This window comes from Bombina bombina, chromosome 4, assembly GCF_027579735.1.
Source record: "Bombina bombina isolate aBomBom1 chromosome 4, aBomBom1.pri, whole genome shotgun sequence".
Lineage (NCBI taxonomy): Eukaryota > Metazoa > Chordata > Amphibia > Anura > Bombinatoridae > Bombina > Bombina bombina.
In genome coordinates, this window is record NC_069502.1 from 140,206,869 (window position 1) to 140,222,588 (window position 15,720).

Here is a 15,720-nt window from a genome sequence, read left to right on the forward strand (position 1 = left end):
CTCCGTTTGAGCCTTTGCATGAAATTGACATTAAGTTGTTGTCCTGGAAGGTTCTTTTTCTACTGGCTATTGCTTGCGTGCGCAGAGTTTCTGAGATTGCCGCTTTGCAATGTGAGCCTCCTTATCTGGTGTTCCATTCTGATAAGGTTGTCCTACGTACTAAGTTAGGGTTTCTTCCTAAGGTTGTGTAAGACCGCAACATCAATCAAGAGATTGTAGTTCCTTCATTGTGTCCTAATCCTTCTTCTTTGAAGGAACGTTTGCTTCATAATTTGGACGTGGTTCGCGCCTTGAAGTTTTATCTTCAGGATACTAAGGATTCTAGCCAAACTTCTTCCTTGTTTGTTGCCTATTCTGGAAAGCGTAAGGGTCAGAAGGTCTCTTCGACTTCCTTATCTTTTTGGTTAAGGAGTTATCCGCTTAGCTTATGAGACAGCGGGATATATACCTCCTCAGAAAATTACAGCTCATTCTACTAGAGCAGTGGCTTCCTCTTGGGCCATTAAAAACTAGGCCTCTATGGTTCAGATTTGTAAGGCTACCTGTTCCTTCTTACATACTTTTTCTAAATTTTACAAGTTTGATGTTTTTGCTTCAGCTGAAGCAGCCTTCGGGAGAAAGGTTTTGCAAGCTGTGGTGCCCAAAGTTTAGGGTCTGCCTCCCTTTTTTGTCCCTACCGTCATCATTCAGTGTCCTCTAGATCTTGGGTATAAGTTTCCCAACAGTAAGAAATGAGCCGTGGACTCTCCTTTTACAGAAGGAAATGAAATTATCTAGTAAGCATAATTTGTTTTATTTTATTTGCATATTAAGATTTTTTAACATATTGGACTTACCATTCTAGATTAGAGGTGGTTTAAGCTATGTCAATTATTATTTTTTTCTTTATACTGGTGGTCATTGTAAATTGTGTTAGTATTTAAAATCTTTCATACAAATCAATTGTGTGTGTGTGTGTGTATATGTATATATATATATATATATATATATATATATATATATATATATATATATATATATATATATATATATATATATATAGAACAATTTGAATAGAATGAAGGGCACTCTCAGGATTTTTTTGTATTTGCAAAACAAAGTTATTTATTCTTAAAGGGACATGCCACCCACATTTTTTCTTTTATGATTTAGATAGAGAATGCAATTTTAAACATCTTTCTCCAACATTGGTGTGTCCGGTCCACGGCGTCATCCTTACTTGTGGGAATACCTCTTCCCCAACAGAAATGGCAAAGAGTCCCAGCAAAGCTGGCCATATAGTCCCTCCTAGGCTCCGCCCACCCCAGTCATTCTCTTTGCCGTTGCACAGGCAACATCTCCACGGAGATGGTTAAGAGTTTTTTGTGTTTAAATGTGTCTCCCCATTTAAATTTGTGTGATAATTGTGCCATAGCGTCCAAACAAAGTAAGGACAGTACTGCCACAGATAATGAAATTGCCCAAGATGATTCCTCAGATGAGGGGAGTAAACATGATACTACATCATCTCCTACTGTGTCTACACCAGTTTTGCCCACGCAGGAGGCCCCCTAGTACATCTAGCGCGCCAATGCTTATTACCATGCAACAATTAACGGCTGTAATGGATAACTCCATAGCAAATATTTTATCCAAAATGCCTACATATCAGAGAAAGCGCGATTGCTCTGTTTTAAACACTGAAGAGCAGGAGGGCGCTGATGATAATTGTTCTGTCATACCCTCACACCAATCTGAAGTGGCCATGAGGGAGGTTTTGTCAGATGGGGAAATTTCAGATTCAGGAAAAATTTCTCAACAAGCTGAACCTGATGTTGTGACATTTAAATTTAAATTAGAACATCTCCGCGCACTGCTTAAGGAGGTGTTATCTACTCTGGATGATTGTGACAACTTGGTCATTCCAGAGAAATTATGCAAGATGGACAAGTTCCTAGAGGTTCCGGTGCACCCCGACGCTTTTCCTATACCCAAGCGGATGGCGGACATAGTGAATAAGGAGTGGGAAAAGCCTGGCATACCTTTGTTCCCCCCCCCAATATTTAAGAAATTATTTCCTATGGTCGACCCCAGAAAGGACTTATGGCAGACAGTCCCTAAGGTCGAGGGGGCAGTTTCTACTCTAAACAAGGCGCACTACTATTCCTATCGAGGATAGTTGTGCTTTCAAAGATCCTATGGATAAAAAATTGGAGGGTTTGCTTAAAAAGATTTTTGTACAGCAAGGTTACCTTCTACAACCCATTTCGTGCATTGTTCCTGTCACTACAGCAGCGTGGTTCTGGTTCGAGGAACTAGAAAAGTCGCTCAGTAGAGAGACTCCATATGAGGAGGTTATGGACAGAGTTCACGCACTTAAGTTGGCTAACTCTTTTATTTTAGATGCCGCTTTGCAATTAGCTAGATTAGCGGCGAAAAATTCAGGGTTTGCAATCGTGGCGCGCAGAGCGCTTTGGCTAAAGTCTTGGTCAGCGGATGTGTCATCCAAGACAAAATTGCTTAACATCCCCTTTCAAAGGTAAAACTCTATTTGGACCAGAATTGAAAGAGATTATCTCAGACATCACTGGGGGAAAGGGCCACGCCCTTCCACAAGATAGCCTTTCAAGGCCAAGAATAAGTCTAATTTTCGTTCCTTTCGCAATTTCGGAACGGACCGGCCTCTAATTCTGCATCCTCTAAGCAAGAGGGTAATGCCTCACAACCCAAACCAGCCTGGAAACCGATGCAAGGCTGGACAAGGGTAAGCAGGCCAAGAAGCCTGCTGCTGCTAACAAAACAGCATGAAGGAGTAGCCCCCGATCCGGGACCGGATCTAGTAGGGGGCAGATTCTCTCTCTTTGCTCAGGCTTGGGCAAGAGATGTTCAGGATCCCTGGGCACTAGAAATAGTTTCTCAGGGTTATCCTCTGGAATTCAGGGAACTACCCCCAAGAGGAAGGTTCCACATGTCTCACTTATCCTTAAATCAAATAAAGAGACAGGCGTTCTTACATTGTGTAGAAGATCTGTTAAAGATGGGAGTGATACACCCAGTTCCAATAAAGGAACAAGGAATGGGATTTTATTCAAATCTGTTCGTAGTTCCCAAAAAAAGAGGGAACTTTCAGACCAATTTTGGATTTGAAGATCCTAAACAAATTTCTCAGGGTACCATCGTTCAAGATGGAAACCATTCGAACGATTCTACCCACTATCCAGGAAGGTCAATTTATGACTACCGTGGATCTAAAGGATGCGTACCTACATATTCCTATCCACAAAGAACATCATCAGTTCCTAAGGTTCGCCTTTCTGGACAAACATTACCAGTTTGTGGCCCTCCCATTCGGGTTAGCCACTGCTCCAAGGATTTTCACAAAGGTACTAGGGTCCCTTCTAGCGGTTCTAAGACCGAGGGGGCATTGCAGTAGTACCTTACTTGGACGACATTCTAATACAAGCGTCGTCCCTGTCAAAAGCAAAGGCTCATACAGACATCGTTCTGGCCTTTCTCAGATCACACGGATGGAAGGTGAACATAGAAAAAAGTTCTCTGTCTTCGTCAACAAGAGTTCCCTTCTTGGGAACAATAATAGATTCCTTAGAAATGAGGATTTTTCTGACAGAGGTCAAAAAGTCAAAACTTCTAAGCACTTGTCAAGTTCTTCATTCTGTTCCACGTCCTTCCATAGCGCAGTGCATGGAAGTAGTAGGGTTGATGGTTGCAGCAATGGACATAGTTCCTTTTGCACAAATTCATCTAAGACCATTACAACTGTGCATGCTCAAACAGTGGAATGGGGACTATACAGACTTGTCTCCAATGATTCAAGTAGATCAGAAGACCAGAGATTCACTCCGTTGGTGGCTGACCCTGGACCATCTATCCCAGGGAATGAGCTTCCGCAGACCAGAGTGGGTCATTGTCACGACGCCAGTCTAGTGGGCTGGGGCGCGGTTTGGGAATCCCTGAAAGCTCAGGGACTATGGTCTCGGGAAGATTCTCTTCTCCCGATAAACATTCTGGAACTAAGAGCGATCTTCAATGCTCTCAGGGCTTGGCCTCAGCTAGCAAAGGCCAGATTCATAAGATTCCAATCAGACAACATGACGACCGTTGCGTATATCAATCATCAGGGGGGAACAAGGAGTTCCCTGGCGATGAAAGAAGTGACCAAAATAATTCAATGGGCGGAGGATCACTCCTGCCACCTATCTGCGATCCACATCCCAGGTGTGGAAAACTTGGAAGCGGATTATCTGAGTCGTCAGACATTCCATCCGGGGGAGTGGGAACTCCACCCGGAGATCTTTGCCCAACTAACTCAATTATGGGGCATTCCAGACATGGATCTGATGGCGTCTCGTCAGAACTTCAAGGTTCCTTGCTACGGGTCCAGATCCAGGGATCCCAAGGCGACTCTAGTAGATGCACTAGTAGCACCTTGGACCTTCAACCTAGCTTATGTATTTCCACCGTTTCCTCTCATTCCCAGGCTGGTAGCCAGGATCAAACAGGAGAGGGCCTCGGTGATCTTGATAGCTCCTGCGTGGCCACGCAGGACTTGGTATGCAGACCTGGTGAATATGTCATCGGTTCCACAATGGAAGCTACCTTTGAGACAGGACCTTCTTGTACAGGGTCCATTCGAACATCCAAATCTGGTCTCCCTCCAGCTGACGGCTTGGAGATTGAACGCTTGATTCTATCAAAGCGTGGGTTTTCAGATTCTGTGATAGATACTCTGGTTCAGGCCAGAAAACCGGTAACTAGAAAGATTTACCATAAAATATGGAAAAGATATATCTGTTGGTGTGAATCCAAAGGATTCCCATGGAATAAGATAAAAATTCCTAGATTCTCTCCTTTCTACAAGAAGGTTTGGAGAAAGGATTATCTGCAAGTTCTCTAAAGGGACAGATCTCTGCTTTATCTGTCTTACTACGCAAAAGACTGGCAGCTGTGCCAGATGTTCAAGCATTTGTTCAGGCTCTGGTTAGGATCAAGCCTGTTTGCAGACCTTTGACTCCTCCCTGGAGTCTAAATCTAGTTCTTTCAGTTCTTCAAGGGGTTCCGTTTGAACCTTTACATTCCATAGATATTAAGTTACTATCTTGGAAAGTTTTGTTTTTGGTTGCTATTTCTTCTGCTAGAAGAGTTTCAGAGTTATCTGCTCTGCAGTGTTCTCCGCCCTATCTGGTGTTCCATGCAGATAAGGTGGTTTTGCGTACTAAGCCTGGTTTTCTTCTAAAGGTTGTTTCTAACAAGAATATTAACCAGGAGATAGTTGTACCTTCTTTATGTCCGAATCCAGTTTCAAAGAAGGAACGTTTGTTACACAATTTGGACGTAGTCCGTGCTCTAAAATTCTATTTAGAGGCTACAAAAGATTTCAGACAAACATCTTCTTTGTTTGTTGTCTATTCTGGTAAAAGGAGAGGTCAAAAAGCGACTTCTACCTCTCTTTCCTTTTGGCTTAAAAGCATCATCCGATTGGCTTTTGAGACTGCCGGACGGCAGCCTCCTGAAAGAATCACAGCTCACTCCACTAGGGCTGTGGCTTCCATATGGGCCTTCAAGAACGAGGCTTCTGTTGACCAGATATGTAAGGCAGGGACTTGGTCTTCACTGCACACTTTTGCCAAATTTTTACAAATTTGATTACTTTTGCTTCTTCGGAGGCTATTTTTGGGAGAAAGGTTTTGCAAGCCGTGGTGCCTTCCGTTTAGGTAACCTGATTTGCTCCCTCCCTTCATCCGTGTCCTAAAGCTTTGGTATTGGTTCCCACAAGTAAGGATGACGCCGTGGACCGGACACACCAATGTTGGAGAAAACAGAATTTATGCTTACCTGATAATTTACTTTCTCCAACGGTGTGCCGGGTCCACGGCCCGCCCTGGTTTTTTAATCAGGTCTGATGAATTATTTTCTCTAACTACAGTCACCACGGTACCATATGGTTTCTCCTATATTTTTCCTCCTGTCCGTCGGTCGAATGACTGGGGTGGGCGGAGCCTAGGAGGGACTATATGGCCAGCTTTGCTGGGACTCTTTGCCATTTACTGTTGGGGAAGAGGTATTCCCACAAGTAAGGATGACGCCGTGGACCGGACACACCGTTGGAGAAAGTAATTTATCAGGTAAGCATAAATTCTGTTTTCTAATTTACTTATATTATCTAATTTGTTTTATTCTCTTGATATTATTTGATTAAAAGTATATCTAGATATGCTCACTAGCTGCTGTTTGGTTGCTGCACATAGAAGCATTGTGTGATTGGCTCACCATGTGCATTGCTTTTTCTTCAACTAAGGATATTTAAAAAATGAAGCAAAATAAAAAATGGAAGTAAATTGTAATGCTGTTTAAATTTCTATTCTCCATCTGAATCATGAAAGAAAGATTTTTGGTTTAGTGGCCCTTTAATATCAATTCTTCATAGTCGACGTTTCAGCTTTCACAGAAGCCTTCCTCAAGACAGATAACATCCAGCTACGGCTGCACAGGAAGTAAATTGGAGGGGTATATATATATATATATATATATATATATATATACTATATATATATATATATATATATATATATATATATATATATATATATACACATATATATATATATATACAAAACAAAACTTCCCTTTAATAGATCTCATGGCTTAAAGAGGGAAATTAAGTTCTCATTGACAGTGAGTGACCTTAAAGGGGCAGGAAACATTTTTCTTTCATGATTCAGATAGAGAATACAAATTTTAAAAAGTTTCCAATTTACTGCTATCATAAAATTTGCTTCATTCACTTATATTCTTTATTGAGATATCTAGATAGGTAGCATGCAAAGGTCTGGAGCACTACATGACAGGAAATAGTGCTGCCATCTAGCGGTCTTGCTAATGTATAACATTGTTGCAAAACTGCTGCCATATAGTACTACAGACAAGTGCACGCTCCTTCCTGTTTTTCAACAAAGTATAACAAGATAACGAAGACAATTTGATAATAGAAGTAATTTGGAAAGTTGTTTAAAATTTTATACACTATCTGAATCATCAATTTGTGGTTTTATGTCCCTTTAAGCCTCCATGTAGGCACGCTGACTTTTCCTTGAAATATTTCCTTAGCCTATGTTTTCTCCCCCCATTATCATGACATCTAGAATTCAGCACAGTCATCAACACGTTTGTAAAAAAAATAATTGATGGCAGGTAAGAACCATAGGCCCCAGAAATAGAACCATATTTCCTATAACATATAAGCACACTTAGTATAAGCTTACTTAAACGGACACCTTATGGTTTTCCCAGTCATTCTTGAAATACCTTCAGCTTTATTAGATCTCTTAACAGACTTGAACGTTTCTAACATATCACCTCACTCCGTTCTCTCTTCTAAGCTATACATATTTAGTTCATGAAGTCTTTCTTTGTAAGTTTTATTTTTTAGACCTTGTACTATTTTAGTAGCCCTCCTATGAATAAACTCAAATTCATTTTAGTCATTTATATACTTCTGGAGATGTGGCCTCTAGAATTATACACAATAATCAAGATTAAGCCAACTAGTTCACCTGCTTAGGAATCTCTTGTCTCATTGGTCATTTCCATCTTAATGGGAGGAGAGTCCACTGCTTCATTCGTTACTTGTGGGAATTAAGAACCTGGCCACCAGGAGGAGGCAAAGACACCCCAGCCAAAGGCTTAAATACCTCCCCCACTCCCCTCATTCCCCAGTCATTCTTTGCCTTTCGTCACAGGAGGTTGGCAGATAAGTGTTAGAAGATTCGGAGTAGTCTCTTATGGAGGGTAGTACTCTTCACAATGGGACTGGAGTTTTAAGTAGTCCTATCAGCCTCTCAATGAGAGCATGGGTGACAGAGTCCGGAGATGCAAGGAGAGTCTTTCTGGGAAACCATCCCGACTCAGATTAACAGCTCCATAAGCAATCAGCGTTGACGAGTTTCGCTGCCTGCTTTCTGCTCTCAAGTCCATGTCAGGAGCAATGCTACTAACCTGTCACACTTAAAAGGCCGTGTTCCTGTTCCACGGCATAGATTCTGTTAAGATCGTTTCATTTTTTATACATGTATGATAACGCTAGAAGACAGGGTCACAGTGTGACTCCTTTTATCTGTATAGAATCAAGGGTTAATATCTCCTGAGGGGGATTATTGAACAGGGGGGGGGGGGATAATCTTATATGTTTATTTGATTTTATGCTGCTTTTATGTGTGAGATGTTATGGGCTCATAGGCTGTTATGGAATATACAGGTTTCACTTTCACTTTGAGAGCCATACAGCTTACTAGCTTGGCACACTTTTTCTCATAGCAAGGATGGTCCTGCATTGTGCACCATGTGATTCTTTCCCTCTTTCCTGACCGGATGTCTATCAGAGAGGAGTCATAACTCTCTGTACTGTCTGGTTCATGGGAGGTGGTGAGTGCCCCAGCCATTTGGGATATAAAGGTGCAGTTTTTTTTTATAAAATAAGATGTTTTATTTCTATAGTTCTCTGGTTATTGCACTAGCGATGGAGGATTCTGTTACTTAGCGATCACTCTCTCCATTCCTGAAGAGTAATTCCTGTTTATATTGTGAGGCCGCCCCCTCAATTATGTTCCATATGCCTTGATAATGTGATAATATCAAACACGTTTGATACCAATGAGCCATCCACCTCTGAGGAGTTGTTGTCCAGTGAAGTGTGTACCCTTCATGCTTATCTCTCTACATATGCAGTTTTCCCATAGCATTGCTGATCCTCCATCTGGAGGGGGTAATTTTTTCACCAGACGTTACTGCGCAGCTCAGACGGCGGTGTCTACAGCCTTTACTGCTTTACCTCGCCCTGCTAACGCAAGCGAAAGGTTACATATTGCACTCCTTCCCAGAGTACGTCAGATAATTTATTGGATTTAACTGATAGGGTTATCCGAGGATGAAGTTCTTTCTGAGACTTCAGAGTATGAACATTTTGGGTCGGAGTCTGCTGCTTCTAAACCTCCGGCTGTGGAGGAACCAGACTTTAGTTTTAGGAATTTGCGGTTTCTTCTAAAGGAAGTTTTTTGGCAAATGCAGTGGTTCCAGAGGTCAAATTGCCTGAGGAACCTTTGATTCCTAAATTGGATAGAGTTTGAGGACAGGGTGGTACCTTATCCTTCCCTGCTCCTGTTAGATGGCGAACATTATTAAGAATGAATGGGACTGAATTGTTCCTCTCTTCTCGCTTTAACAAATTGTTCCCGGTCCTGGACTCTCAAAGGAGTTGTGAGGTTCCGTCCCTAAAAGGGATGGCGATATCTTCACCCTTGCTAAACGTATTACTATCCCGTTTGAGGATAGCTCTTCGTTTTAAGAGCCCATGGATAAAGGATGGAAACTCTGTTAAGAAAGTTGTTTCAACATACAGGGTATTTGTTTCAACCAGAGGCGGCCGTTGCCGCGGTTGCTGGAGAAACTACCTTCTGGTGTGACTCCTTATAGGATTTGATCGGGGTGGAAAGGTCCCCTCGACGTTACTCAGGAAAGATTTACGGCCTTGAGGGTTGCTAATACTTTTATCTGTGATGCTATTAGGCAGATTATTCGCCTAAATGCTAAGGCTTCAGCTTTTTCTGTTTAGGCCCGTCTGGCTCTGCCTGAAGTCATGGTCTAAGTCTAGACTTCTTTCCCTCCCCTTTAAGGGAATATTTTGTTTGGGCCAGGCCTGGACTCAATTATCTCCACGGTCACAGGGAGCAAGGATTCCCTTCTACCGCAAGAGAATATGAATGTTTTTAAGGGAAACTTTTTGTTCTTTTCGTTTTGATAAAGCCCATGTCAGCAGTCCTCCGCTGAGCCTGAGCAATCCAAGAGCTCTTGGAAGCTGGCACAGCCCTGGAATAAATCCAAAGTCAGCATGAACGGACGGTCCCCGGTCCTCTTCTGGATCGTGTAGGGGACAGACTGTCGCTCTTCAGTCGCTTGGTTCAGGGGACGTGCAGGATCCATGGGTCCTGGAGGTCATAGCTCAGGGTTGCAAGATAGGTTTCAAGTCTCAGCCACCCAAGGGCAGATTCCTCCTCTCTCTTCTGTCTTCCTGACCAGAAAGGAGGGAAGCCTTTCTGGGGTGTGTACGGGATCTGTCCTCTTAGGAGTTATTGTCCTGGTGCCTATCGCAGTAAGAGGTTTGGGATACTATTCAAACCTTTTCGTGGTCCCAAAGAAGGAGGTACCTTTCCGTCCGATTTGGACCTAAAATGCTTAAATACGTTTTTAAATGTCCCCTCGTTCAAATGGGAGACAATAGGTCCATTCTTCCCCTCGTTCGAGAAGGGCAATTCATGACCACAATAGATCTAAAGGATGCTCCCTTCACGTACCAATCCTCAAGGACCACTTCCAGTTCAAAGAGAGGGAGGTCTAAGGAGCGCCTAAAGAATGGCAAAGGATTATGTATTCAGAATATATGTTCACAATAAAACATTTATTGATTTAAAACTAACTAATGTGTAATACCAATATTCACAAATTATTCACACAATATATTCACAAAATATAGATATTCACAAAATGTTCACAAAATATAAAATCAATCATGGATCCATGTTGTTAACAATATAACACATTTAAAACATATAACATGTTAAAAACATATAGTTGATATAGTGATAAAATATAGTTGAGGTAGTGATGAAAATTGTATGGCTAATTAAGCATTAAACCTGTCTGGTATGCTGATGTCAGATTTGTCCCTTAGTCCAATATGTAAAGAAACTTGTGGATAGTGAGTCTTAGAAAAATCCTTGAAAAATAGTGAGTGATCAAATGACCTGTGTAGATAATGCAAAAAAAAATGTGTCTAAAAAATCCAAAAAAATTAAAAACAAAACACCAAAGAGATATGTGCTTTAAAAATGTGTTTAAAAATATGTTTGCAAACTAATAAAAAATGAAAAATAAAAATAAACTGAAAGAATTGTGTTTCTCCTTATAGATAAGTCTCCAAGTGGTATACGTGGGTTGATAGGAGTAGTGTAGAAAATGATCCTGTGTTTATATATATATATATATATATATATATATATATATAATATATCCAAAAAAACTAAAAATCTTCCAATTCAAATCCTGTAAGTGAAAAAATACAACATAGTGCAATAATGCTTAAATAATATCACAATTAATTGAAATAAGGCTTACCAAAAAGTTTCAACCACTTCCAGTTCCTAAGGTTTGAGTTCCTGGACCAGCACTTCCAGTTTATTGATCTTCTGTTTGGTCTTGCTGGTATAGTGGTGAGCATAGCTGCCTTCCAAGTAGTTGACCCGGGTTTGATTCCCGGCCAACGCAGCATTCTTCAATACATTTTTTGGAGAGTGGACTATTCGTAATCTCTCCTCTATCTTCTTTGATCCAATGGATGGAAGATAAATCTAGAGAGAGTTCTCTTGTATCAAGTACCAGGGTAGAATTCTCAGGTACTATAATAGTCTTCATAGACATGAGAATATTTCTAACAGACCAGAGACGTTGCAGGCTAGCTTCAACATGTCTTGCCCTCCAGACCTCTTTAAGGCCATCTGTGGCTCGGTGTATGGAAGTGATGGGTCTCATGGTGTCCAGCATTGACATAATTTCCTTTGCCAGGTTTGACCTCAGACTGTTGCAACTGTGCATGCTAAATCAGTGGAACGGCGAACATTTAGATCTGTCTTAACAGATTTCTCTGGACAACCGATCGAGAGAATCGCTCTCTTGGGTTTTTTTATCCGGATCCCTTGTTCCAAGGGATGTCCGTCTCAAGACCATCCTAGGGGATTGTGACTACGGTTGCGAGTCTGTCAGGATGGGGAGCTGTTGGGGGTGCCAGGAAGGCACAGGGCCTATGGTCTCAGGAGAAAAAGCTCCTTCCCAATCGCATTTTTGGATCTTCGTGCAATATACAATGCTCTGAAGGCTTGGTCTCTGCTGGGTTTGTCCCAGTTCCAATCAGACAATATATCCCTGGTGGCTTGCATCAACCATCAGGGGGGAACAAGAAGCTCCCTAGCTATGAGAGAAGTATCTCGGATTCTGGAGTGGGGGGAAAACCACATTTGTTCGCTGTCAGCGATCCACATTCCGGGTGTGGACAACTGGGAAGCGGATTTCCTCAGCAGACAATCCATTTATCCGGGGTAATGGTCTCTCCATCCTGAGTATTTGCAGATATTTGCAAGAGGAAGATCTTATGGCATCTCAATACCAAGCTACCCAGATATGGGTCGAGGTACAGGGATCCTCAGACGGAGCTAACAGATGCATTAGCGGTGCCTTGGAGCTTCAATCCAATTTATCTTTTATGGCTGTTACCACTACTTCCTAGTGTAGTGGCTCGAATCAAGCAGGCATCAGTGATACTGATTGCTCCATCTTGGCAGCGAAGGATGTAGTTTGCGGACTAGTGGGGAAGTTTCCTCTGTGGAAGTTACCTTGTCGCAGGGATCTGCTGACCAAGGTCTCTTTGTTCATCTATGTCTAGATCTCTGAGACCGACTACGTGGAGATTGAACACTTAGTCCTAGCCAAGAGAGGGTTTTCTGAGAGTGTTATTTTCACTCTCATTCAAGCTTGTATCTGGTTGCTCGTCGCATCTATCATAAGCTGTGGAGGACCTACTTCCTGATGTGCAATCACTTGTTAAGGCTCTGCTAGGATCAGACCTGTGTTTAGATCTATTGCTCCTCCTTGGAGGTCTATATCTTGTTCTTTAGGTTTTGCACAGGCTCCATTGAAGCCTATGCATGAAGTAGACATTAAATTATTGTTTTGAAAGGTTCCTTTTCTACGGGCTATTGCTTCTGCGCGCAGAGTATCTGTGATTACTGTCTTGCAATTTGTCCCTCCTTCTCTGGCTTTCCAGATAAGGCTGTTCTACGAACCAAGTTAGGTTTTCTTCCTAAGGTTGTGTCAATTTGCAAAACAATCAAGAGATTGTGGTTCCTTTCTTATCTCCTACTTCTTTGTCGAAGGAACTTTTTCAAATTAATTCTGGATGTGGTTTGTGCCTTGAAGTCCTATTTTCAGGCCACAAAGGAATTAGACAAACTTCTTTCTCTGTTTGTTCTCTTTCCGGGAAGCGTGGGGGTCGGAGGGCCTCTTCGACTTCCTTATCTGTTTGGCTGAGGAATGTCCTCCGTTTCGCATTGAGACAGCGGGACATAAGCCTCCTCTGAGGATTACGGCTCATTCAACTAGAGCTGTGGCCCCTTCTTGGGCCTTTAAGAACAAGGCTTCTATGGAGCAGATTTGTAAGGCGGCTATTTGGTCCTCTTTACATACTTTTGCAACATTTTACAAATTTGATGTTTTTGCTTCGGCGGAAGCAGCTTTTGGGAGAAAAGTTCTGCAGGCTGTGGTACCCTCAGTATAGGGTCCGCCTCCTTTTACCCTCCCGTTTTTTTTTTTTTATTCAGTGTCCTCTAGAGCTTGTGTATTTGTTCCCACGAGTAATGAATGAAGCAGTGGACTCTCCTCCCATTAAGATGGAAAACATAAATTATGCTTACTTGATAATTTCATTTCCATCTGTGAGAGGAGAGTCCACTGCTCCCACCCGTTTCCCCGGACACACACACACACACACACACACACACACACACACACCTAAATTTAATATTATTCTTCTGGCACCATTTATACCCTGATATTTCTCCTACTGTTCCTTGTTCCCTTGGCAGAATGACTGGGGGATGAGGGGAGTGGGGGAGGTATATAAGCCTTTGGCTGGGGTGTCTTTGCCTCCTCCTGGTGGCCAGGTTCTTAATTCCCACAAGTAATGAATGAAGCAGTGGACTCTCCTCCCACAGATGGAAATTAAATTATCAGGTAAGCATAATTTATGTTTTGTCTTAGCAGTTTTAGCTCTGATGGCCTGGTTCCTGAATTCCATATTCTGATATGTAAAGGCTTAAACTCCGTTATGAACACACTGAACAATGCACACAAGCCAGCCACCACCTGTTTATCAGGTCTAGGCTTTGGTACAGCATTGAAGTATTTCCCATTATCTAGCTTGCGATTATTTTCTTCAAAATCTTCCTTTCTAAGAGCTCTCCATGCAATGTCTGTTCTATGTTGTTCTTTTCAGTCTTGGTTCAGCCTACACCTTTGCTTGTGTAAACCATTAAACTGGAAGTGGACTGGAGAAGGAGCTTCTTGTAGAAGCATATTTAAAGTCTACCTTTCTCCATGTGGATTGTGTAGTGTTAGACCAATTGTCTAGAATAATGTAATGCTTCTTGTGGTTTCACAGCATATGAAGAAAGAAATTAACAATCATTTCAAAGATATTATGTTTTCTCTTATAATTGTCCTGCAGTGGATTCTGCTTATTGTTAATATATGATGCAGAATTAGTTTTCATTTTGTATTGAGATAAAAGTTGTTGTTGTTTCCTTTTTTTCAGGCTACATCAGCCTTAGCTGGTTTGTTGGAGGAGGACAGTTTGTCAACCAATAATCGGGTAATTGACAATGCCTGGCGTGGAGCTGAAGCTTACCACTTCTTTTTACTTGCTCAGAGGCAGCTTTATGAGGGTTATGTGGATGCTGCTATGAGAACAGGTGAGCAAATATGCATTTCAATCTCAGCAGTTCGCTTACTAATGCAGCCATATTATTTTTCTCACTATAATAATAATAATAATAAACAAAGAACAAGAAGATAAAACTGAATGATTATTACAATTAAACACTGGTAAAAAAAACAGTGCAGATGTTTATTACGTTTTGTTAACCTGAAGTTTTAGTTTCAGTTCATACATTGTGTTGACAGCGTATGCAGAGTACGATACATACAGTGAGCTCATAGGACTTGCATTCAATTTTCTGTGCCTATGTCCAGTTATGAGGCAATTTAATGGGATATGAAACCCAAACATTTTCTTTAATGACTCACACAGAGCAGACCACTTTTAAAAAGTTTCCAATTTACTTCTATTATCAAATTTGCTGCATTCCCATGATATTCTGTGTTGAAGAGATACCTAGGTAGGCATCTGGAGAACCACATGGCAGGAAATGGTGCTGCCCTCTTGTGCTCTTGCAAATAGATAACACTCTTGCCAAACAGCTGCCCTATGGTGCTCCAGAAATGGGCCGGCTCCTAAGCATATGTTCCTACTTTTCAACAAAAGCTACGAAGAGAACTTGTTGGTATTGCTAATTTTTTGTTACCGTTTTACAGCTCTTCATCTAAGAGATTTTGAAGACATTATTCCTGTGGTAGAAGTCTATTCCCTCTTAGCTTTGTGTGCCTGTGCTAACAGAGCATTTGGCACCTGTTCAAAGGCCTTTATCAAACTGGAGTCACTGGAGACTTTGACTGATGAGCAGCGACAGCTATATGAAGATCTTGCCCTGGAAATATTTACTAAACAGAACCCTAAGGACAGCAAGAAATCTGATTTCGATAACTTAGTTGAAGGGTAAGTATATGTTGTTCAACGTTCCCTGATGGATGTAAGATACAAAATGGCAGCAAACAGAAGTAGAAAGAAGCAGAGCGTTTATGTTTTGTGCACTAGTCTTGCTGAGGAGAATGGCTACTGTGAAACCATTAAATAAGCACAGATTTTACATGCAGTATTTATGTGCAGATCAGCTGGTTTATTTACAGTCCATCTAGCTCTTCTGTCTTCGTTGTTTTGCTACTGCGTCTTTCTCCTTTAAAGGGACACTGTACCCAAATATTTTCTTTCATGATTCAGACAGAGCA

At 41.6% G+C, this 15,720-nt stretch overlaps 1 protein-coding gene across 1 annotated transcript in view; it reads left to right on the top strand.

Annotated features, from left to right (window-relative positions):
• Positions 1-15,720, top strand: part of WDR35 (WD repeat domain 35) — a 291,517-nt gene that overhangs the window by 243,228 nt on the left and 32,569 nt on the right. The window contains 2 exon segments of the mRNA XM_053709650.1: positions 14,411-14,567; positions 15,190-15,430. Coding sequence (XP_053565625.1) covers positions 14,411-14,567; positions 15,190-15,430 — 398 coding nt within the window.